The sequence below is a fragment of the Capra hircus genome, chromosome 14, assembly GCF_001704415.2.
Source record: "Capra hircus breed San Clemente chromosome 14, ASM170441v1, whole genome shotgun sequence".
NCBI lineage: Eukaryota > Metazoa > Chordata > Mammalia > Artiodactyla > Bovidae > Capra > Capra hircus.
The window spans coordinates 77,465,664-77,489,812 of NC_030821.1; the positions used below are offsets into that span (position 1 = coordinate 77,465,664).

Here is a 24,149-nt window from a genome sequence, read left to right on the forward strand (position 1 = left end):
CTTCCTAAGGATATTGAGACGGACTCCTTGGAAGTACAGCATAAGACAACACCATTCCTCAATGTGTTCTGTACCATGACCTCACTTTCTTTTTATTCAGCTTGTGCAGCTGCACATGGCAGCCTGGTTATTGCCAGTGCTTAGCAGTAAATTCTGTGAAATCAAAGCAACAAAAGTGTTAGTTGCTCAGTTGTGTCCAACTCCTTGCAAGCCCATGGACTATGGCCCACCAGGCTCCTCTGTCCACGGAATTCTCCAGGAAAGAATACTGGAGTGGGTAGCCATTCCATTCTCCAGGGGATCTCATAAAAGCAAAGAGCATAGCCAAAGAAAAAAAAAAAAGTCCTGTCAGTTACATTTGAAAGTGAAAGTGGAAGTCGCTCAGTTGTGTCCCGCTCTTTGCGACCCCATGGACTATACAGTCCCTGGAATTCTCCAGGCCAGAACACTGAAGTGGGTAGCTCTTCCCTTCTCCAGGGGATCTTCCCAACCTGGGAATCAAACCCAGGTCTCCCTCATTCCAGGTGGATTTTTAACCAGCTGAGCCACGAGGGAAGCCCTCAACTGGGGGCTTATAAATACCTAAGAATAGCCACCCTGGTGGCTCAATGGAAAAGAATTCGCCTACCAGTGCAGGAGACACAGGTTCATTACCTGGGAAGGAAAGACTCCTGGGAGAAGGAAATGGTAACCCACTGCAGTATTCTTGCCTGGGAAATCCTATGGACAGAGGGCCTGGTGAGCCACAGTTCATGGGGTTGCAAAAGAGTTGGACATGATTTAGCAACTAAACAGCAGCATACAGCAAAATACCTAAGATAATGCTTTCAGTTAAAATATCCTAGAGAGAGATGTGATTACAGGTGTGAACTCTGGTTTCTCATGGGACCCTCCTTACTGAGCAGAAATTTCCCTACTAGTGTTAATGATGGAAATTTCTTCCTGATATAAGAAGACAATCCCCCATGGTGGCTAACTTCCACACTTCCTGTCTTGTACCAAAACTGACTCTATCTGCCTGTCCAGTGTAACAAAGGCTCTCAGCTCTCTCTCATATGAAACCTCTTCCTTACCCTGTTCACTCCCTGAGGGTCCCCACAACCCACCCTCCACCCAGCCAACTCTTCTTCAGCCTGGCATCTGGGTGTAGACACGGAATCTTCCACGAGGCCCTTTCTGATCACACACCACCCTACATCCGCAGGGTCCCTCTTCTAAGCCGCCATCAGATCCCTGCCACTTCCCTGGGGCCCACTTGCTCTAACTTCCCATCCGATTGGCCGTATTCCTTGCTAAACTATGAATTACTGAATCTTACCAATACATTCCCAGCACAAAGTAAGCCCTCGAGATGTGTTTGTTGAATGAATGATTGAGTAAATGAATTGACGAATGCATGTACTTGGTGGTAACAGGCTATGTAAGGTCAGTATCACGCTTTTCAGGTCTCACTTTGAAAGCCCCATTCTTATTCTCCAGGCAATGAAAACTAGACTTCTAGAATCCCCTTGATCCTGCCTGTGTTTCATCAAAGCCCTCATCATACCTTGCTTTACTAACAAGGCTGGATCTTCCGTGCATTCTCTAAGGACACAGACTCTGCATTTTAGCCCTGTGCTCCCACCTGGCACAGGTGGAAGTTGTTCAGTGAATACCTGTGGACTCCAGGAACCAATAGGAATCCATTCTTGTCCCACCTGCTCCCCAGGTACACAGCACTCCAGCTGATTTCAACCTGCCATGGAGATATTACTTTTGCCCCAAGGTGACTTGAGCTTCACATTTGTTTCTCTGGGTGTATCTGGCTCATGAACAACAAATTCCATTCATCTCAATATTAGTCATTTTTACTTCTAAACTAGTTCTGAGAAATGTAACAAATCATAAAGACAAAAACAAAAATTTGTTGAGAATGAAGACATATTATTATTATCTTGGCAGGCATTTTGTTATAATTTTATAGTCAATAATAGAATGACCCTGTTTTACATTATATGTATATTTATGTATATATATATATATTATATGTCTATACTTCGATAGAAAGAGACATAAAAAAGCCTTTCAAATGAGGCATGACACACAACACTGGACGCTCTTATTTACAATATAGAGATGTATACTTTCTACACAATTATAATAGATGCTCAGAGGCCAGAGAGGGTTTACAAAGACAGCAGAGCACCCCTATAAAAAAGAGGTGCACCACACAGCTGGATGTTTATTGCCATTAGTTCTATGTCCAGACAGCATATTGAAGTTAAAAATGGCATCTGGTTATTGGAAAAGACGACGGTCATTGATTCACCCTGGCTTCATAGCTGCTGGCTGCACGGTCTTTCAAATGATCAGGGGATGACAAACTTTGCTGATGGGCACAGGAAAAACAAATGTGAAATTCTCCTCATTTGGCCAAAAAGGAGAAGATGCTATAAACCATGGTCCCGCCCTGCACTTGGGCACTTGTAAGGAACTGCAAGTTCGTAGGCTGCGCTGTGGGAACCACACCCACTCTGGGTCATACAGCAGACTGGTCACGTTCATAAGTAACCAGAGTCTACGCCCATCAAGAGCTTGGAAAAATACCCAGTGGGAGAGTGACCCAAGGCATTACTTATCCCATACATGTTAAGACTAAGATACAATGAGATTTCGAAGAAGACCCACAGAGACCCGAAATCTCCTGTGTGGGAGGTTTTTCCAACTTCCTCTCCAGCTTTTCCTTTCTTTAGAAATGCCTCAGTCTGCTCTCCTGCAAAGATGTCTACCTGGACTTGATTGCCATGGTCTACTATGTTTTCAAAGTCACACTGTTAATACCTGAGGAACTGAAAATCTCAGCTGAGTCTAGAATTCCTTGGCTTACTACCATGGCATTGGTGGGCATCACTAAGGTTATCATCCAGGCACTGGGACCAGGAGTCTGGCTCCAGACGAGTTTCCACAGTTTCAGAAGCAACTTTTGCAGAAGTGGGAGGAGCTTCTGTCTGCAGAAGATGCATCTCCTGTGTTAATGATCCCTATGGTCCTTGTTCACGTGTTCCTTCATTACAACTAAATGATCCTGCAGGCTTCCGTTAGCCCATAGCACACACTCAGTCTTTGGGACCACATTAAACACTCCCCGTAATTTTTCAAAAGTCCCCTTAAGTCACTTACCGATAACAATCTGAGTCCCCAACCTGGCTGTTGTTCTCTCTGATCTCACATTTGTCCTGTTGTCTCGTGTGTGTATGTGTGTGTATGTGTGAGTGCGTGTGTGTGTGAATCAATGGTAACCTTCCCTAGCCCTTTATTTTCCTAAGGCAAGAAGACATTTCTAGTGAAAGATAACCAGCACCCTTCTCAGAGCCCCCCTGAGGTTTTAAATCCAGCAGTCCTCCATTGAGATGTCTTTCCCCTTTCATGGAGAGGAGAAGCAGCTGGCCATGTGGATGGTTTTAATTTTTTTGCGAGTGCATCAAATGCTAACATAGCATTTCTTTGGACGTGTATCAGCAGGAGCTTCACCAGGTGTGTGTTCATTTAAGGGCCACCTTCTGCTAGGTTTAATCTCAGTCTGTTTTCCCTACTACAGACAGAGATGTCAGCAATCACAAAAAATAATGTGTGAACCAGGGTTATGCATAGAGAAAGTCTGGAGGAGTAGTTGGAGCAGCCAGTTCACCAGTTAACTTTTTCTCTGCAACAAACTTGCATTTACCGATAGTATCACTCTATACCTCAAATCACCCCACCAGCTGTTGTTAAGAAATAAAACCAAAGTTTATGAAGCATTCCTTTGTCCCTTGTTGAGAAAAAATGAGGAAAGCATAAGAATATGGGTTCACACGGTCTTGAACAAGTGGCACATTTGAATCAATTAAGGATTATATTTACACAAATATGTTCCACTTCTGCACAGAGGTTAACCTGAGTTCTGAAATGCTTGAGTGCATCAAAAATGATAAAGCTATGAACTAGTCACATACCCAACAAACCTAGTTAACTTGGAGCCATCTCTCTGTGAGCCAGTGGGAGTTAAGAAGGTGGGCTCACCAACTCCAAGGATTCTGTTTCTTTATTTTCTCCAAATTTTGCTAGAAAGCATCTTGAATGAGACTCCAGGTGGCTAGACAGGTTCGGGCAAAGTCTGTTGTCTTTGACACTATTGATTCAGCTTTCCCAAACTCTCCGAAAAGGGAAGCACCTCGAATGTCCGGTCCCACCCACCCTCCACCCCTAGCGCCTTCCTCTCTGAGCTCAACCCTGGAATGACAGAGGTCTGTAAAAGGATGTCTCAGCCAGAGCTCTCACGGATCTTAAACGTTTCTGGCGAGCTCCCCAAGGCCCGCGCGCTCAAAGCCACTACTTGAAGTAGTTGAGTCCCGCCACCAAGAAGAACTTCTCCAGGAAGAGCTCGGAGTCCAGCACAGCGATGTGAGCCGCTCGGCCAATCAGAGTGTTGGCAGTGTTGGGCAAGGCATGGAACACATTGTGTCTGATCAAAGTGCAGTCCTTGGCATCCACCAGGGGGCGGAGTAGGTTGTTGATCATTTCCGCGTAAACAGGGCCTGGGAGGAGGGAAGATGGATGAGACGTGGGGGCAAAAGTTCAGCAGTGGAATCTAAAGAAAAACACCAGGTGTGTGTTGGGCTCCTAGTCCTTGGCAGAATATCTGATGTGCCCTACTAGGCAGAGTTACCTTCGTCATGATTTCCTTTTGCTTTTCAAGTCAGAAAGTCACGGAAATGAAGAAGAAGGAAGAGGAAAGAAGGAGGAGGAGAAGGGGGCGGGGAGAAGAAAAAGAAGAGGGAGATGGAGGAGAAACAGGAAGGGAAGGAGAGAAAGGAGAAAAAAGGAAAGGGAATGTGGCTTACCTGTGTGTCTGTCTCTGAGGGCGGTTTTACACATCTCGATCCTGGCTGAATGAAAGGGCACGTAGCGGTCTTGGGGAGAAGCAACCAGCACAACATTTTTAAAATACTGCAGACCTGCAATAAACCGGGTGGGTGCTGTTTTGCTCAGGCAGCTTCAACCCACAGCCTCTGCTTTGTACACATTTCACAAACTTGTCCGGGAGAAAGGAAAAGCAGGAAGACACCAGACACACCAGTGGAGTCATTGAATGAGGTTCTTTGGGTCTAGGAGGGGGAAAGAAGCTCTGCAAGTTAGGGCGGAGGGGCGGCTTTGACTACATCAGCCGCAGAAACTAAGAAGATCACGACCCTGAGCAGTGGAAGATAAATAACAGGTAAGTGACAAGAATGCCTTTCTGGGCTGGGAACAGTGAGGAGTCCGTAAGGAAATAAATCTAGTATTTGCTGCTCCTCCTCCCCAACCCCATGGTTCCCTGTGTTCCAGCCCCAGTAGCGTCACCTGCTGGAGGAAAACAGCCTCATCGCTCTGCAGGTCACCTCACCTCCTTGAATCAGCCTGCTCTGAGGCAGAGGGATATCCCAGTTGAAGCATCACAGCCTATTCTTTCAGTCCCCGAGCTTACCAGGGATATCCCGGCACTGTGGTGCTCTACCCAGGTCCCCCATCAAACTGCTTTCAGCCCAGGGACCCTGTGGGGGATGCCTCCAATGAAATGAGCCTTTTCATCCCAGATATCAGCCCAAGACCACAAGCTGGGGTTGGCCAACTCTCAGTGATCCGCAGGGGGCAGATACCAGACCTCTTCCCTCTGCAGGATAACTGTGGAGGGGCCACGTTGTGATCCAACTGCTCCTCTGCCCAAGCCTGCTTCCCTCCCTTCCCCATGGGGGTGTAGCTATCATGGTAGCACACAGAGACAGACATGGGTAAGGAACTTGTCCAAGGTTATCAAGCCCTGGAACTTGTCCAGGGCTACACCAGGCTCACATCCAGGGAGGCAGAGATAGCATCACAATCAGTGTTCTGACACTGATGGAAGATTGTGAGCCATGGGACAGACCCTGGGCCAGGCCAGCTTGCTGGGAAGGACTCAGTGGGACAACTGGTCAACCTCTCTGCTCCCTCAGTGACATGAGGTCACTGCTCTGCTTTGCTCACTCCGTTGGCAGGTAGAGTCTTCAACACCTGTATGTGCTTCCTCATTGAAAGTGTGGGTAAAGGTGTGATCTTAGGCACTCCCATGTCCCCCTGCCCTGTCAACAGAGATGGACAGTGTCTACCTGCCCTTTTGGTAGGGGAATCTGCACCTGGGTAAAGGAGCTGTTGGTTGGCACACAGACCTGGGGACATTAAAAGCTTGGTGGGAAGTGGATGCTGCAACTCTAGGGTAGAGGACACTGCAGACCCCTGCCTCTGGCCCCCAGGCTGTGAGGGAGGCGGTCAAGGGGCAGCTAGTTCTTGGGTAGCTGCTGGGCTCTCTGTGAACTGAGGAAGCTATGTCACACTGCAGCTCCTGATGGCATCCTTCTGTGAGTGAATTAATGCAACTTTGAATCTAATTTGGGTCTCAAGGTTTGGCTCTCCAGCTCCCACTCATTGCCACCTCAGGGTGCAGCTGGGGAATCCACTCACCTGTCTTTTGGCTTAGTTGGTAGAGGAAACATTTGCGCAGATCAGCATTATCCCTGAAGGTCAGCTGCAAAAGTGACCCAGATTTCTTCAGTTTCTGCATGAGCCACAAGCCTAGAAAGATGACAACCAAACCGGACCCATATCAAACACATCCAACCAAAAAAAAAAAAAAAGCAAAAAAGAATAGGGGAAAAATTAACATTCAACTGTGGCTTTTAGTTAACTTAAAAAAGGAGTGTGTGCAATTTAGCAAATCCTCGGGAAGTTCGAGGTACATTTGTATTGTTATATTCTGGAAGCAGAGATAAAATCTTATGAGACAGGCTTCAGGAGTCATGAAATTAACCAAACCCTTTGATTTTTCAATCCCTTTCCATAAATCTAGCCTAAGGAAACAGTGTGAAATACATACATACATACATATATATATATATATATATATATACACACACATACACACACACACACACACACACACACACATATAGACGCTCCTTACAGAGTTTTGCCAAGAGAACAAACTGGTCATAGCAAACACCCTCTTCCAACAACACAAGAGACGATTCTACACATGGACATCACCATATGGTCAATACCAAAATCAGATTGATTATATTCTTTGCAGCCAAAGATGGAGAAGCTCTATATAGTCAGCAAAAACAAGACTGGGAACTTACTGTGGCTCAGATCATGAACTCCTTATTGCCAAATTCAGAGTTAAATTGAAGAAAGTAGGGAAAACCACCAGACCATTCAAGTATAACCTTAATCAAATTCATTACAATTATATAGTGGAAGTGACAAATAGATTCAAAGGATTAGATTTGATAGACAGAGTGCCTGAAGAACTATGGACAGAGGTTTGTGACACTGTACGGGAGGCAGTGATCAAGATCATCCCCAAGAAAAAGAAATGCAAAAAGGCAAAATGGTTGTCTGAGGAGGCCTTAGAAATAGTTGAGAAAAGAAGAGACGTGAAAGTCAAAGGCGAAAAGGAAACATATACCCATCTGAATGCAGAGTTCCAAGGAATACCAAGGAGAGATAAGAAAGCCTTCCTCAGTGATCAGTGAAAAGAAATAGAGGAAAACAATAGAATGGGAAAGACTAGAGATCTCTTTAAAAAAATCAGAGATACCAAGGGAACATTTCATGCAAAGATGGGCACAATAAAGGACAGAAATGGTACGGATTTAAGAGAAGCAGAAGATGTTAAGAAAAGGCGGCAAGAATACACAGAACTATACAAAAGAGATCTTAATGAGAGCCAAACATCCTGGAGTGCAAAGTCAAGTGGGCCTTCGGAAGCAACACTGGGAATAAAGCTAGTGGAGGTGATGGAATTCCAGTGGAGCTGTTTCAAATCCTAAAAGATGATGCTGTGAAAGTGTTGCGCTCAATATGCCAGCAAATTTGGAAAACTCAGCAGTGGCCACAGGCTCAGAAAAGGTCAGTTTTCATTCCAATCCCAAAGAAAGGCAATGCCAAAGAATGCTCAAACTACCGCACAGTTGCACTCATCTCACACACTAGTAAAGTAATGCTCAAAATTCTCCAAGCCAGATTTCAACAGTATATGAACTAAGAACTTCTAGATGTTCAAGGTGGATTTAGAAAAGGCAGAGAAACCAGAGATCAAATTGCCAACATCCACTGGATCATAAAAAAAGAAAGAGAGTTCTAGAAAAACATTTACTTCTGCTTTATTGACTACACCAAAGCCTTTGACTGTGTGGATCACAGCAAACTGTGGAAAATTCTTAAAGAGATGGGAATACCAGACCACCTGACCTGCCTCCTGAGAAACCTGTATGCAGGACAAGAAGCAACAGTTAGAACTGAACATGGAACAACAGACTGGTTCCAAATTGACAAAGGAATATGTCAAGGCTGTATAATGTCATCCTGCTTATTTAACTTATATGCAGAGTACATCATGCGAAATGCTGGGCTGGATGAAGCACAAGCTGGAAACAAGATTGCTGGGAGAAATATCAATAACCTCAGTATGCAGATGACTCCACCGCTATGGCAGAAAGCAAAGAGAAACTAAAGAATCTCTTGACGAAAGAGGAGAGTGAAAAAGCTGCCTTAAAACTCAACATTCAGAACACTAAGATCATGACATCCAGACCATCACTTCATGGCAAATAGGTGGAGGAACAATGGAAACAATGACAAACTTTATTTTCTTGGCCTCCAAAATCACTGCAGATGATGATTACAGCCATGAAATTAAAAGACTCTTGCTCCTTGGAAGAAAAGCTATGACCAACCTAAACAGCATATTAAAAAGCAGAGACATTACTTTGCCAACAAAGGTCCATCTAGTCAAAGCTATGTTTTTTCCTGTAGTCATGTATGGATGTGAGAGTTGGACTATAAAGAAAGCTGAGTGCAGAAGAATTGATGCTTTTGAACTGTAGTGTTAGAGAAGACTCTTGAGAGTCCTTTGGACTGCAAGGAGATCCACCCAGTCCATTCTAAAGGAAATCAGTCCTGAATAGTCATTGGAAGAACTGATGCTAAAGCTGAAGCTCCAATACTTTGGCTACCTAATGTGAAGAACTGACTCATTGGAAAAGACCCTGATGCTGGGAAAGACTGAAGGCAGGGGGAGAAGGGGATGCCAAAGGATAGGATGGTTGGACGGCATCACTGACTCAATGCACATGAGTTTGAGCAAGCTCTGGGATTTGGTGATGGACAGGGAAGCCTGGTGTGCTGCAGTCCATGGGGTTGCAAAGAGTCGGACATGAGTGAGTAACTGAACTGAACAGATCCATTTAGGATACAGAAAAGTGAAAATCAACCTTTCATTTTGAAGTCCAGCTATTTACTCTGGTTATGCTGACAATAACATGGATGAGTATTATGTCACATGCACAAATACACGAATTTGATAAAAATACAAGGAAATAAGTAAGACACAGGGTGTGTACATATTATGAGTGACGTGACGATGTGCATGCTCAGTTGTGTCTGACTCTTTGTGACCGCATGGACTGTAGCCTGCCAGACTCCTCTCACTGTGGGATTTTCCAAGCAAGAATACTGGAGTGGTCTGCCATTTCCTACTCCAGGGATCTTTCCAACACAGGGATCAAACCCATGTCTCCTGCATTGGCAGGCGGGTTCTTTACCCCTGAGCCACCTGGGAAAACTTACTGCCACGCAAATGTGCATGAATGCAAATATAAGGAGAGCGAGCCATGCAGAATCACTCTAAATATGCTAGATGAGAAGGATTATTGGGAATGTCTCATTTTTCAGAGAGACATTTCACTAGCATTGCAAAATTACTATTGGGGAAAATGTGGTCTAAATCATTTGTTTCTGTTCAAAACTGGCTTCCTTGGATTGTGAGGGAAGACAGCTTGACAAAGGAAAGAACTTCATTTCTTATATATTGATGTCTAGAATAGCCCATGTTCCCAGCTTATGTTCTGTAATAACGTGAAAGCAAACGGATCTGAGTCACCTCCTGTGAGGACATCAAGCAGCCCAGTCCGCCCTGAGGGCAGGCAGGTATGGGTGCGGGGACAGTGTCAGACAGCCAGCGCCACCACTTTGAAGAGGCTGGCTCCAAAGCCAGGAGGCTCCATCAGGAAGAGCCTCCATCTCTGCTTTTCCCTCCCCTGGGCCCTGCATGATGCTGAGGAGTGCCGATGCTGGTGGCATCTTACCTGTGCTGACCAGGGCACTATTGTTGTACAGGGTCCCCAGGTGGGGCCCAGACAGTGACAGGAAGGTGTGGAGTTTGTTGAGGTAATACCGGAACCGAGGCCGCGTGAGGACCGATCGGATGATGATGTTGCCGAGAGAATGGCCGATGAAGCTACGGAGAGATGGGAAGGGTCCACGTGAGCGAGCGAGGACAGCAGCAGCCCAGAAGATGCTGCACCAGGTGAACCGAGGTGTGAGCCAGCCTCCAGCTCCCTTAGGATTTAGGGGGACATGCGGGGTGAAGTGAGGGGAGCAATAATTCATCCCCATTGGGTTTCCAAATGCTGGATACGTGGAGCCCAGGATGGAGCCTTTGTGATGGAGACCCTGGGCCCAGTGTGATCACAAGTATGGACACCGTCCCACTGTGTGTTATTAGAGCAGCCCCTCCACCCAGTTCTGGTCTCTACGCCTCTCTCGGGGGACTTGGGGGTCCTTTCTGGAATACACATGGGGCATGAACCCTCCTGGTCATTCATAGGGTCAAGTCCCGGCTTCTCAGCCTGGCCCACTTCCACCTGCCTCTCCAGGACCACTCCGCCCTCCGTCACCCCACTCAGCCCCCCACACACGCTCTGCTCCGGCTGCTCCACTGCTCTGAGATCTGTGGATCTCACACATCAGCACTTTCAGCTTAAATAGTTATTTGTAGAAACCCAACTAGATGAGAGTCAGTGCTCCCTAGCTGTTTTCATGGGTATCCTCTTGAAAAGTTTACGTGAAAGTGTTAGTTGCTCAGTCCTGTCCGACTGTTTGCGACTCCGTGGACTATAGCCTACCAGGCTCCTCTGTTCATGGGATTCTCCAGGCAAGAATACTAGAGTCGGTTGCCATTCCCTTCTCCAGGGATCTTCCCAACTGAGGGATCAAACCTGGGTCTCCTGCACTGCAGGCAGATTCTTTACCATCTGAACCACCAGGGAAGCCCTGGTATCCTTACTTTTTGGCATTATCATTATTAATTTTGTCTGCACTGCGGGGCTTGCAGGATCTTAGTAACCCAACCAGGGATTGAACCCAGGTCTTTGGCAGTGAAGGCACCAAGTCCTAACAAATAGACCACCAGGGAATTCCCATGAATTTTTCAGTTTGTTGATAGTCTGTCTGTCTGACTGTGCTGTGCAGCTTGTGGGATTTTAGTTCCCTGACTAGAGATCGAACCCAGGCCCTGGCAGTGAGTATGGAGCCCTAACCACTGGGCCTCCAGGGAATTCCCATGTCCTTCTATTTTTACCTAACTCTGTAGGCCTCTGAATCCTCATTTGTGAAATAAAGAAGTGATAGATCATCCCCAAGGCCTAAATGGGATCGTGGATATCGAGGACTCATTTCCAGATGTTTCCACATTGGCAAGTACCTGAGGGACATGCTATGGACTATCCCCTTAATCCTTTCAACATTGACACCCAGTTGTCTAATACACTGTAAGGTCACAATTAGTGCTGAATGAAGCCCTTTTATGTGGCAGCTAATGAACCCCCTCGGGCTGGTCCCACTTAATAGATGGGGAAACAGAGGATGAGAGATGTAGAAAGCTTGTTCATGGTAGAATGCGGACACAAACTTGTAACTGTCAAAAGAATAAGGATTTAAAACCTAGAGTATTTGTTTAAGGCTTTCCCCGATGGCTCAGCAGGTAAAGAATCTGCCTGCAATGTAGGAAATGCAGGGACGCAGGTTTGATGTCTGGGTCGGGAAGATCCCTGGAGAAGGGAATGGCTACCCACTCCAGTATTCTTGCCTGAAAAAATCCTGGGTCCCAAGGATCACAAAGAGTTAGACACGACTGAGCACAGGGAACACACATATTTAAGCCCAGTTCTCTTTGTACTGAGCTGCACAAGCTGTAGGCTCCTACACAGCAGCTCTGCCAGACATGGATGTGTCAAGCAGGCCTGGGACCCACAGCTGCTCTGAAAGTAATCTAGTCCCTTGAAAGCCCTAAGTTAACTAATCCCAGCCTGATATTCTGATGGCATCGTGCTGAACTCATACACAGCAAACACTTAAAAATGGCACCGCTCCCCCCAGCATTAACTACCTGTGGTTTCCTTTTACCTAATTCTCGATATGGAGAGGTTGTACAACTGGATGTGCTGAATGATTTCATCCAGTAACCGATCCGTCATGGTATCAAAATCCGCAAAAGTGTCCATCTGGAAGGAGAGAGACGAAACGGGTACCGAGGGGGCAGTTGCAACAAGGCCAGGCTCTGCGCACAAGCCCGTTTTCCTCCACCAAGCCTCAGGGCACATCCTGGGGCTATGCCCATGCCTGACCTTCGGGCTACAAATTAGGATTCAGCATCAAGAAAAAAAGCCCTCAACTGGGGCTTTCCAGATTGGACTGACTATGGGTTCCCTCTTCCTTGGGGAAACAACAGGGTCCACGCTTCAAAGAAAGGTTGTGAAGATTAAAAGAGCAAACAGGTGCAAAGCATCGAAGACGCTTGAAATTATATTCTCTTTCCTCTTCTTCACATGTCTGTCTCTTCACCCTGCAGAGTACATGGCCTTGTACAGAGCAGGTGTCAGAGAAAAGGCGAAAGGACCGACCACTAAGAGGGGAGCAATGAGACTAACATCCAGTGTTCGCTTGTTGACTATTCTCTGTATGGCTCCCATGTTCCATGGCCATGAGACCCTCCAGTTACAAGCCGTTCTCTGCCTCCAGAGGATACTTAGCGTCATCCATCTCAAGTCCCCTGGGCTGGGAATCAGTGACAACACCCAACCCCACCTCTTGGTCATGGACTCTTGCAAGTCTCGTCTACCTTGACACCCCAACAAAGCTCCGGCCCTGAAATGGCAAAGGCTCCATAGTTTCCCTCTGGTGATGAAAAGGTCATGATCCAGCTCCACCGGTTACACCAACACCAGTGACAAACCTCTTCCCCAGACAGACCCGCAGATGCCCTATTATTTATGCTCCAAAGCTGTCAGCCAACCTACGACCTGTGAGGTCGAGAGGGCCAGTCACCTGACTCACATGTTCCCCCTCCTTACTATTTCCTCCTCCCCAAGGAAAAGGAGCTCTCCAGACCTGAGCACCTGGCCAGGGTCACCTGGCAAAGCTCCCTCCCACCTGTGTGGCCACAACCATCACAGTGACTTTAGGAGGCTCATCTAAGACGTAAGTCAGGGGTTGTTTCAGTTCAGATGTTTTTGTTGTCATACCTGATTCTTCTCAGACATGAGGAAATCCAGTTTTCCTCCAGGGAGCCCCAGTTCTATGAAAGTCTTTACCAGCCGGAGGTCTGCACTGTTCCCTAAAGAGGAGAGATGACCCCACATAGACCCACATTGAATCATGTGACATCTGACACACTAAGCATTTATTTCTTATTTCTCTCCTCTCCTTCCTATTTCTCATTTTTCATTAAGTCCATAAGAAAAGCAACTAACACATGTCCAGTCCACTGGTCCCTGTGCTGCCCCCTCCTCCCACCCACACAGGCTCAGGGCCACCCTGGCAGCCCTCTCTCACTGGGATTATTCCCCGATCTATCAGTTTCTGGCTTGTGAACATGCCGGTCCAGGAACAGTTGGAGACACGCTGCCTCCCCCTTCTTCGACAGTTCTGTTTATGCAGGACATTCTGCAAGTGCTGTTGATAAGCAGCAAAACCCAGCCTTATAGCTGTTTTTTTAAATTTATTTTTTTTTCCATTCCTACATTTTTTAAAATTTAAATTTATTTATTTTAATTGGAGGATAATTACTTTACAATGTTGTGTTGGTTTCTGCTGTAACAGCACAGATCAGCTGCAAATACATATATATATTCCCTCCCGCATTGATAACTTTTTTTTTTTTGTTCGATGTGGACCAATTTTAAAGTCTTTATTGAATTTGCTACAATTTGTTGAATTTGTTCCTGTTTTATGTTTTGGTTTTTTGGCCATGAGGCAGGTCGGATTTAGTTCCGTGACCAGGGATTGAAACCCCAGCTCCTGCACTAGAAGGCAAAGTCTCAACCACTAGACCACCATGGCGAGTCAACTGCAGTAGCTGTGGGACCTTATACAAGTTACTTAGCTGCCCTCTTACTCAGTTTCCCCCTTTATAAAGAGGGCAGATAATAGCAGCTACTCTGCAGGGCTCTTGTCAGGATCAACAACATTAATATATATTAAGCATCTAAGAAGGCTCTGGGACCATGGTGAGTGACGTATACAACCTGGTCTTCATCATCACTACCACCACCGCCATAATCATCTGCAATGGGTGATCTGCCACTGGATTCTTGGACACTTCACCAAATAGACCTATTGACTCAGCGTTCTGGTATGCAATGCATATAGCCAGGACTGGATACAGACAATTAAATGCATTAGCCCCAAGAGTGAGAAAAATTAAGGATATTAACAAGAGTGTGTCATGGAAGTGAAGTCATCGCCACTCCCTATTTGGTTATCATAAGAAGTATGCGACCACAGGTTTTGCTGCTCAGCAACAGCGAAGCCCTAGAGAAGCCCTTTCATTTCTCTGACCCTTAGTTATTTGTTAGATCCCATATAAAGTGGATATGACTTATTTATCCCTCCATTGCATTAATTCATTCATTTGGGTATTTCATTAACTCAAACGTATTTTTGGCCAAAGAGATCTTTCCTCTGGGAGCAAGGCCATGCCATTTTCCTAGATCCAGTACACTTACTCTCATTCCTCAGTCGCCTATGGAACATTTGTTGAACAAGTCCCTGACCTAGAGTCAACCATAAATGTGATAATGTGTCTATATCACATTTTGAGGAGGAAACCTGTTAGAACTCACCATCCAGGCCATGGACACAGACTACCAGGTGAATCCCATCTTCCAAATTTTCTTCCTCTTCCTCTGGTGGGAAATACGGTATGTCAGAAGCTAGTACAGATAAGTCACTGTACAGAAATCCATCAATCTTCAGCTCTTTTTTAAATTTCTCTTTGGCCTGATAAAAACTGGAGAATACACCAATTAATCACAAGCCGAGCTGTGTGCTCCACGTTGAACAGGGGATGAGTTGAGCTGAGAAGCAGGAGTGATGAACATCTATAAGGAAGTCTCTGCCAAGCGGCAAAGGCTGAATATGGTACCTCAAGGGAGAGGCTAGTGAAGGAGGCTTGGTTCTGAAGGAGGCAAGAAAGCAATCCAGGAAAAACAAAGGCTAGCTTTAGTTGGTTTCTGCAAATGTGGTTCCTGCAATGAACAGAACCTCAGAGATTCTATCCAGCTTCAAGGACCCATACAATCTTTAAGCAGTGTTCCAGGAATGAAAGTTTATTACCCTGGCCTCCACCTACTTCTCCAGCATCATCCCCCAGCCCCCAGAAAGAACAGTTGGAGAAGATATTTCATTCCCTGCATGAATTATGTCTCTTATCTTTACTTCCATGAGTTCTGCATTCGGGTCTATCTGCCTGAAATGCCTTTCCCACCTAGTTATCATCTTCTTTGCCTGGCTACCTGGCCAGGTGGTGATTGAAAGCATGAACACAGGAGTCAGAACCCCAAGGTCACAATCTCAGCTTTGACACTTGCTACCTGGGGGTTTCCCTAGTGGCTCAGTAGTAAAGAATCTGCCTGTCAATGCAGGAGACGTGGGTTCCATCCCTGGGTTGGGAAGATCCCCTGGAGAAGGAAACAGCAACCCACTCCAGTGTTCTTGCCTGGGAAATCCCATGGATGGAAGATCCTGGTGGGCTACAGTCCCTGGGGTGGTGAAGAGTTAGACACAACTTAGTGACTAAACAGCAACAACCACCACCTGTGGGCCAACTAGTAACCGCCCAGCATTGTTTCCTCATTTGTGAAAACTGAGAGGAATCACACCCTCATTGAATTCATAAATGTGTCTCTGTTTTGTGTATGAAGTGATATAATCAATGCAAAATGCTTAAAATAGTACTTGGAACAGAGTAAATAGTGAAATAAAAAGATGAAATCTATTACCAGCCTTATCATCATCACCATCATTGTCATCAACATGGTGTCTCATAGTTTCTCCTCCACTTAGGCGTCATCTCTAAAGAGCTTCTCCTGGCCACCATCCATTTCCATCCACACTGACTGCTCCACAGAAAAATTAGGTCCTGCTTTATCTGGCTCAGCCGTGCACACATGAACCACCCCGTGTACTCAGCTGCTCTCATCTGCTTCTGTCATCTCTCCACCTCCTTCTTAGACTGAGAGCCCAGAACACTAGCCAGTACTGGACAGTGTCTGCCATGTATTAATGAAACTGATGACATGGGCATATAATAGGTATTGAATAGCCTTCAGAAAACATGGGATCCAAAATTTACCTGTCTGTGCCATTTCTTTCGGAGATATTGTTAATATGTAACTGTTCAACGCTTTTTTGAACAAGTGAGTGAAATGGGATATTTTGGTTAAATGATTCAATACTATATTTAATCAAATGCATAGTTTATAGGGGAAGGACTACTGTGAATACAATCCCAAGACAAGGATAAAGGGATGGATTCTGGCATTTCAAAAGGAATGATAAACTTAATAATCACACAAGAGGTATTTAGGAAGAAAGTCTGATGAATTAGTCCTATTCTCAAATGGCTCTTAAAGGAATTGTGCAAAGACAGAGGTCGTTCATCATAAGAAAAACTGAAAAAACATTTACAGTTTATCTCTAAAGGATTTTGTTAATAATTCATGGTACATTTATACAATGGAACATTATTTAAACACTACAATGATAATGGAAAACAGATTTATAAACGTAGAAAGATGTTTCCAATATATGAAACTGGAAAAAACTTGGAGTTTGTAAAAATTATCTTACTTTTGCAAATTAATAATATATACATTGGAGAAGGAAATGGCAACCCACTCCAATGTTCTTGCCTGGGAAATCCCATGGACAGAGGAGCTTGGATGGCTGTAGTCCATGGAGTCACAAAGAGTTGGACACGACTTAGTGAGTAAAGAAGAACAACAATACATACATAAGAATGCACATAGGAAAAAATATAGAAGTACTTACACATGGGCTATATTTGAGAGATGAGGTTATTGATCATTTTTACTTCCTTTTACTATTCTACATTCCTGACTTGTACAATAGGAGCATCTTACTTTATTTAAATCAGAAAATACCTGGTACGCAATCCTGCAACAGTATGCATGAAACTGAGAAATATGTGGGAAAGCCTGAAAGATGATGCTGGGATAGGTTAGCCATCAGCAAACCTACCTGAACATCCTTTCGCTGACTTCCTCCTCCAGCTTTCTGGAATGGTTAGGAACGACTCCAAAGGAACCCAGAGGTTGATGAGTGATGGGGAATGGGGTCTGTTTGGAAGAGAATCCAGCCCTGGCAGGGGTCTCCTTGGGCACAGACGAGAAAGGGAGACAGGTGGCAGTGCAAGACACAGACAGGTTGACGACCTCGACAGCTTTCAGGCTGTCCAGAGAGAAGGTCTCTGCAGAGGTCACGTGGGACAGCATGATGGAGGTGCCTGGCCTGGGCTCCTGGTTCCCCGTAACCGGGGAGGGAATGGACTGAGTCACGGCAGAGCCCGTGCCTGCTTCATGGTCATCCTCTGGGAAGGTGTCAGCCCCTCTGCTCGGTGCTGTATCCTCCATGACACCAAGGGAGCTGCTTTGCTCACCTGCAGAATCCACATCGATGCATGGTGCACAGCTCACTTCAGGCACCTTGGGGTGGGTGAAACTCTCAACATCCAACATGCTGCTGTCGAGAGGAGCTCTTGTCCCTGCATCGGGGTCTCCAGGCACGCCTTTTGGAGTCTCCACAAGTTCTCTGGGCAAAGCTCTGTGCCCAGGTGATGCAAGTCCGAGGAGGCGTGGTATTTTTAAACCCAGACCTTTGGTTTCAACATCTGGAGGGTTGTCAGTCCTGCCATCCAGACAACAGGGGCCTTGGGGGTCAAACCGATCCTCTTGACCTTTGGGGATATCTATGTAACCGGGGCCCTGCAGGTTGTCAGCATCTGAGACTTCCTCCACAAGGGCATGGTTGACCCCGGCTTCCTGGATTGCGGGGCCATCGCTGGGTCGAAGGCAGCGTCCTGAGGGGCTGGTGCTCTCGGTGGGCACGGCTGAAGTTTCAGAGGGACCTCCCCTATGCCGTGTGGAGTCCGCATCTTCAGCAGACTCCTCGGGGCTACTGATCTGGGGCGCGGACACTGACTTGGTCAGCTTCGTGAGTGCCAGTTCCCGCTCCTCCTCCTCGAAAGGCAAAGAGCTAATGGACGTGAGGGAGGCCTGGATCCCGCTCGGCAAGCTCGTGTTGCTCTCGGTGTGCCCCCCCTCCAGGGAGTTTCTGTGCAGGGCGTGTCTTCGGACCAGCTGGTGCAAGAAGTCCCTGTCACCGGGTAGCTCCAGGGTTCTGCTGCGAGCCTCGGACCAGGCAACGGAGCTTGGCTCGCTCTCAATGCCTGAGTCGGAGATGATGGAAGCAGATCTCTTGATGACCCCAGAGAGGACACACACGTCCTCCTTCTCCTCTGCCTGAGGGTCCTTTGGCGAACCCTTGATGTCCAAGGGGTCCCTCAAAGAAGAGTTCAGGGGCTCGCAGGGCTCTGAGGGGGTGACCTTCAGACTCAGCAGCACCACCTTGCTCCCTTGGTCTACCCCCTTTCCTAGACTACTTAACTCATGCAGGGTGGTTTTCTCTGAAGAGACAGCACTGTGATGACCTCCACCTGCTACCCCTTTGGTTCGCTCAGTTCTGCCTAATCCGTGCTTGTCTCTGGAGCACCCACTCTCATGCTGGGCACCAGTGAGCACTGTGGGTTCTGCTCTGAAGGGGTTCTTATTGCTAGATTTCACGTCAATGTAGGTCAGTGCTGGGGCCTGGCCATCCTCTGGACCAGGGCTCCTCCTGGGCAGGTCCTCATCTGCCAGCGGATGCCCCCCAACATCAGACCTTGGGCCAGTCTGATGGCCAACTTCAGGCACACCTGCCTTGCTCTGGAATTCACCAACTGTCAGATATACCTGAGATTCAGAGCATACGTCCATATGACTGGGTGTGGCGACATTCTTACTGGGCCCTGGACACCTAAGAACCTCCTCATCAGAGTCCGTGGGGGGTGGTTTCATGGAGGCCAAGACTAGGTTTTCCCTCAGAGGTGATTTTCTATTTACAACAAGGTTCTCCTCTCTGTTATTTAGGTTTATTATTGCTGGACTTGTTGCTGGAACATCAAAATTAGGGTAAATATTCAAATTACATCCTACAGAAAGAAAACAAGAAAGAAAGAAAAATGTGTTATACTCTTCAGAATCCACATTCAAAAATGATCTACCTGACTGTATAATAAAGAGTTTGTCTGCACTCTTTTCCTTGATCCTGAGAGATAACCTCTAAATTCTTGAAATTTCACAAGAAAGAAAGGCTTCCCTGGTGGCTCAGTGGTAAAGAATCCACCTGCCAATGTAGGAGATGCAAGTTCGATCCCTGGGTCAGGAAGATCCCCTGGAGAAGGGCATGGCAATGCACTCCAGTATTCTTGCCTGGGAAATCCCATGGACCGAGGAGCCTGATAGGATACAGTCCGTGGGGCTGCAAAGAGTCGGACGTGACTAAACAACTAAATGATAACAAAGGGTGTCAGTTACTCATGTTGGATTCTGATAGACAGTGGCACTTATTTTAAATATCTTTTCCAACTGTTGAAATTTTCTGTAGTTCAACCACATAAATATAAAGAAGATTAACATACATATAACATATATTAGCATATATATATATATACACACACGTACATGTGCAGGTGTGTATGCACTCACACACACACACAAGCCAATGTTTTGCACTTGTTTTGAGCAGCTGGGTTGGCTGCTATCTCTGGAGCTTATACACATTTAAGCTGTCATGCACAGTGTAGACACTAGATGTCAGGGTACAACTAACTGAAAACCAAATAACGTGTTTTGTTTGAAACGCTGTACTGTTTTCAAAAGTCACCTAGACTTTTACGTTTTAATTGGTGGATAATTGCCTTACAATAGTGTGTTGGTTTCTGCTGTACATCAACATGAATCAGCCATAGCTATACACAATGTCCCCTCCCTCTTGAACCTCCCTCCCACATCCCACCCCAGGAGTCCAGAAGCGGGTCTTTCCTGTAACTGTCCCTGAGTTCCATGAATTTGACCATTCACCAGGGAGAAGTCATTTCCAACAACAAGCTTAATCTTAGCTCCCGCTTTTCCTCCGTGAACTGACAAAACACCTCACTGATTTGTTCCCATGGCTGTTGGGAGGTAAGCAGAGCAGCTGATGGGAACCCAATGGTAATTCCAACTCTTGAGTTTTTCCAAAACTAAAAAGACACACCTGTGGCTGGGCAGTCCACATATCTGTCCTCGAAGATAACGGGCAGGGTGTTCCAGTCTCCGTCAATGTCCAAGCACTCTGCAGGCAGCGGGGGCATGGTGGTGAGGTACTCCGAATTCCGGATATCCAGGGACAGCTGGCTGTGGGTCTGGATCCTGGGGAACATGGACCCGGTGAGCATCCAAGGGAGATTTAAAGGTTTTATTCTTGCTGCCCCTTCCCTCTCATCCCAAGACAGCATTTAGAAGGTGCACAGTAGACAATAACAATTGCCATCTGTCTATCCACCCTTCCTTTCTCCCCAGCTACCTATCCAGCCCCCAAAGCCCTGGCTATAGGTTTTCATATCAACATTTTCACATTCATTCATTCAACAAACTGTCACTGAACACTTCCTTCCTATGTGAAAAGAACTGGCTGGCACTGGTCAAACAGGAAGAGAGGTGATAAAACATACCCTTGCAAAAAACCAGTTCTACGTCACCTTTAACCACTTTTTAAATAGTGCAACCCATGGCAAGAAATGCCCTTCATTTTCCATGGCCGCCCAGGACAATCACACACACTCCCAGAAACACTCATGCTGAAACAAAAGCTTCAGAAATACTTCTTCTTACTACTACCTATCTTATCTTATTTCATTTTAAAAGCGTTGTTCTAAAGCCATGAAGACAAATTCATAGTCCACCAAATGGCTATAACCTATTACTTGAGAAACACACTCTAGTCTGTGCTTGAACGAGACAGGCCTTGACAGCTGAGTTTCACTTGTCCACCCTGATTTGGGAGGATGGTTCTTTCTCTGACGCAAGCACCATGGCCTCCCTCCCCTCCGCCTCTGACTCTAGATGAGAATGCCTGTGAACAGGCTTTGTTGCCAGCATCACAGAGCCCATGTTCACTATCTCAGTCTAAGGTTTCATTCTGTTCACAGCACTGAGGACCTGTCCTTTGGTAATTTTCTCAATCTGAAATAGAATTTCCCTCTCAATTCTATAGTTCTTATTCTTTTATTTTTTAAAATTTACTTGTAGTTGGAGGATAACAGCTTTACAATGCTGCACTGGTTTCTGCTGTACAACAATGTGCAGTATAAGCATGCATATCTCCCCTACCTCTTGAGCCTCCCTCCCACCCCTCCATCCCACCCCTTTAGGATACAGTGCTTATTCTTAATGACCTAATTAAAAGTTCTGTTGTTGTTCTTTACTCACTAAGTCATGTCTGACTCTTTGGGACCCCATGGACTGCAGCACCCCAGGCTCCCCTGTCCTTCACTATCTCCCAGAGTTTGCACAAATTCATGTCCATTGAGTCAGTGATGATATCTAACCATTTCATCCCCTGTCGGCCCCTTCTCCTCCTGTCCTCAATCTTTCCCAGCATCAGGGTCTTTTCCAGTGAGTTGGCTCTTCGCATCAGGTGGCCAAAATATTGGAGCTTCAGCTTCAACATCTGTCCTTCCGATGAATATTCAGGGTTGATTTCCCTTAGGATTGACTGGTTTGGTGTCCCTGCTGTCCAAGGGACTCTCAAGAGTCTTCTAAGTTTGCCTCCTCCTACCTAGCATCGTTGCTACCCTAGTGTATGCTCTTTATTATAGGCTAATATCTACTACTAATCAAATGGTAATCAATTTCCCTAACATCTGAAAGTTACACTATGGGACAAATTATATAATCACTTAGGTATCTGCAGGGCTCAGACCCTCGCCTGCTTTAGAGCTCTGCTCAAATGTCTCCTCAGGGAGCCCGTCTCTGATATATCTATGAAATAGCACCTGCTACAGCCTGTCACACTGATCTATTTCTCCACAGCATTTACTACATTTGGCATATCATATTTATTTATTTATGTTTAAATATGTTTCCATTACTAAAATATGAGCTCCATGAGAACGTGTCTGTTTGGTTCACTGCTGGATATCCAATGCCCAAAATAGTATCTGGCATACAGTCAACACTAAATAGGCCCTTGTTGAATGAAGGAATCTGCCTTTTACACCTAAGCGCAGAGAAAGGTTCAGTAACTAGTCAGATGTCACAAGAAGTATAAGTTCCAGGATCAAAATTTCAAAACATGTATATGAGATTTTAAATCCAAGGTCTTTCCACCATAGTCACTTGCCAGTTTTTAAGACGTTAGTTATAAATATCATAGCATGAAGTGTGATTTCTTTATCCTGGCGCATAAAGGTTCCCACACAGGTTCGGTCCTACCCAACTTCTCCTACTTGCTCACTCCAGTGTAGCTATGCTTGCTTCTTGAAGCTTTCAAACACCGTATGTTCCCATATAAGAAATCTTTACACCAGCTATCCCCTCTGACTCAACAGTCTTCTGTCATATCAGGATATGACTTATTATAACCCCAATTCAGTTCAGTTGCTCAGTCGCCTCCGACTCTTTGTGACCCCATGGATTGCAGCACACCAGGCTTTCCTGTCCATCACCAACTTCCAGACCTGGAGTTCTAGTATAATCCAGTCTCTGCTCCAATGCTACACCCTCAGAAAAGTGGTATTTTATCACTTTGGCCAAAACATTCCTAACCTCTAAGTAATGCTTTCGCCATATTATATTGACATACAGGTTGTTCTTCAGTTGCTCAGTTGTGTCTGAATCTTTGCCACTTTATGGACTGTAGCACACCAGGCTTTCCTGTCCTTCACCATCTCCCAGAGCTTGCTCAAACTCATGCCCATTGAGTCGGTGATGCCATCCAACCATCTCATCCTCTGTCATCCCCTTCTCCTCCTGCCTTCAATATTTCCCAGCATCAATATTTCCATGAGTTGGTTCTTTGCATCAGGTAGCCAAAGTATTGGAACTTCAGCTTCAGCATCAATCCTTCCAATGAATATGCAGGGTTGATTTTCTTTAGGATTGACTGGTTTGATCTCACTGCAGTCCAAGAGACTCACAAGGATCTTCTCCAACACCATAATTTGAAAGCATCAATTCTTTGGCACTCAGACTTATTTATGGTCTAACTCTCACATCCACACATGACTACATACAGGTTTTACAAGTGTAAAAAAGATGAAAGTGAAAAGATCTTCAGGTCTGTCCTAAGTGATAGATGAATTTCAGTGTTTTTCCTGCTGGATTTACTGGGGCATCTCAAACATTATTCCACCCAAATTTATTTTGGAGACAAACATACTATTCAGAAACAGAAAGAAACCCATAAACTTGTGTAGCCAAGACCAAACACCATGGAGGAAGCAGGAAGCACTGACTCTGCCCACCAGGGAAATCTACGAGAGACAATGATCTCCTCTTCAGTCAACCCTCTGACTTTTCTGTGTATTTTTACATTTTTTCCCATCTATCCTCCTAATTAGGTGGTTCAGTATTAATTCTTATGCTCAATGCATTTCATAGCTGCTACAAAGTCTCAGGTGAATTCTATGGGCTTTTTTTTTCCCCTGACATAGCTTGTGGCCATACCACCTGCTCCTATTTCATTTTGCAAAAAGGACTCAGCACAGATGTCTTCAGGGACCTAGGAAGTCTTGAATCTGTCTACAGAACCATCATGATACTCAACAACAGCAAAAACTCTGGCTGTTGACCTTCTCTGCCACCTGCCAGCTCCAACCTCTGCAATCTGTCTGGCTC

General features: G+C 45.7%; 1 protein-coding gene across 1 annotated transcript in view; it reads right to left on the bottom strand.

The window, feature by feature from the left end:
• Positions 745-24,149, bottom strand: part of FAM135B (family with sequence similarity 135 member B) — a 161,798-nt gene continuing 138,393 nt past the window's right edge. The window contains exons 11-19 of the mRNA XM_018058602.1: positions 20,527-20,681; positions 17,413-19,420; positions 14,994-15,160; positions 13,395-13,486; positions 12,277-12,374; positions 10,179-10,330; positions 6,493-6,603; positions 4,860-4,973; positions 745-4,553 (exon numbers count right to left, since the gene is read on the bottom strand). Coding sequence (XP_017914091.1) covers positions 4,348-4,553; positions 4,860-4,973; positions 6,493-6,603; positions 10,179-10,330; positions 12,277-12,374; positions 13,395-13,486; positions 14,994-15,160; positions 17,413-19,420; positions 20,527-20,681 — 3,103 coding nt within the window. The 3' untranslated portion in view covers positions 745-4,347. The remainder of the gene's footprint in view (positions 4,554-4,859; positions 4,974-6,492; positions 6,604-10,178; positions 10,331-12,276; positions 12,375-13,394; positions 13,487-14,993; positions 15,161-17,412; positions 19,421-20,526; positions 20,682-24,149) is intronic.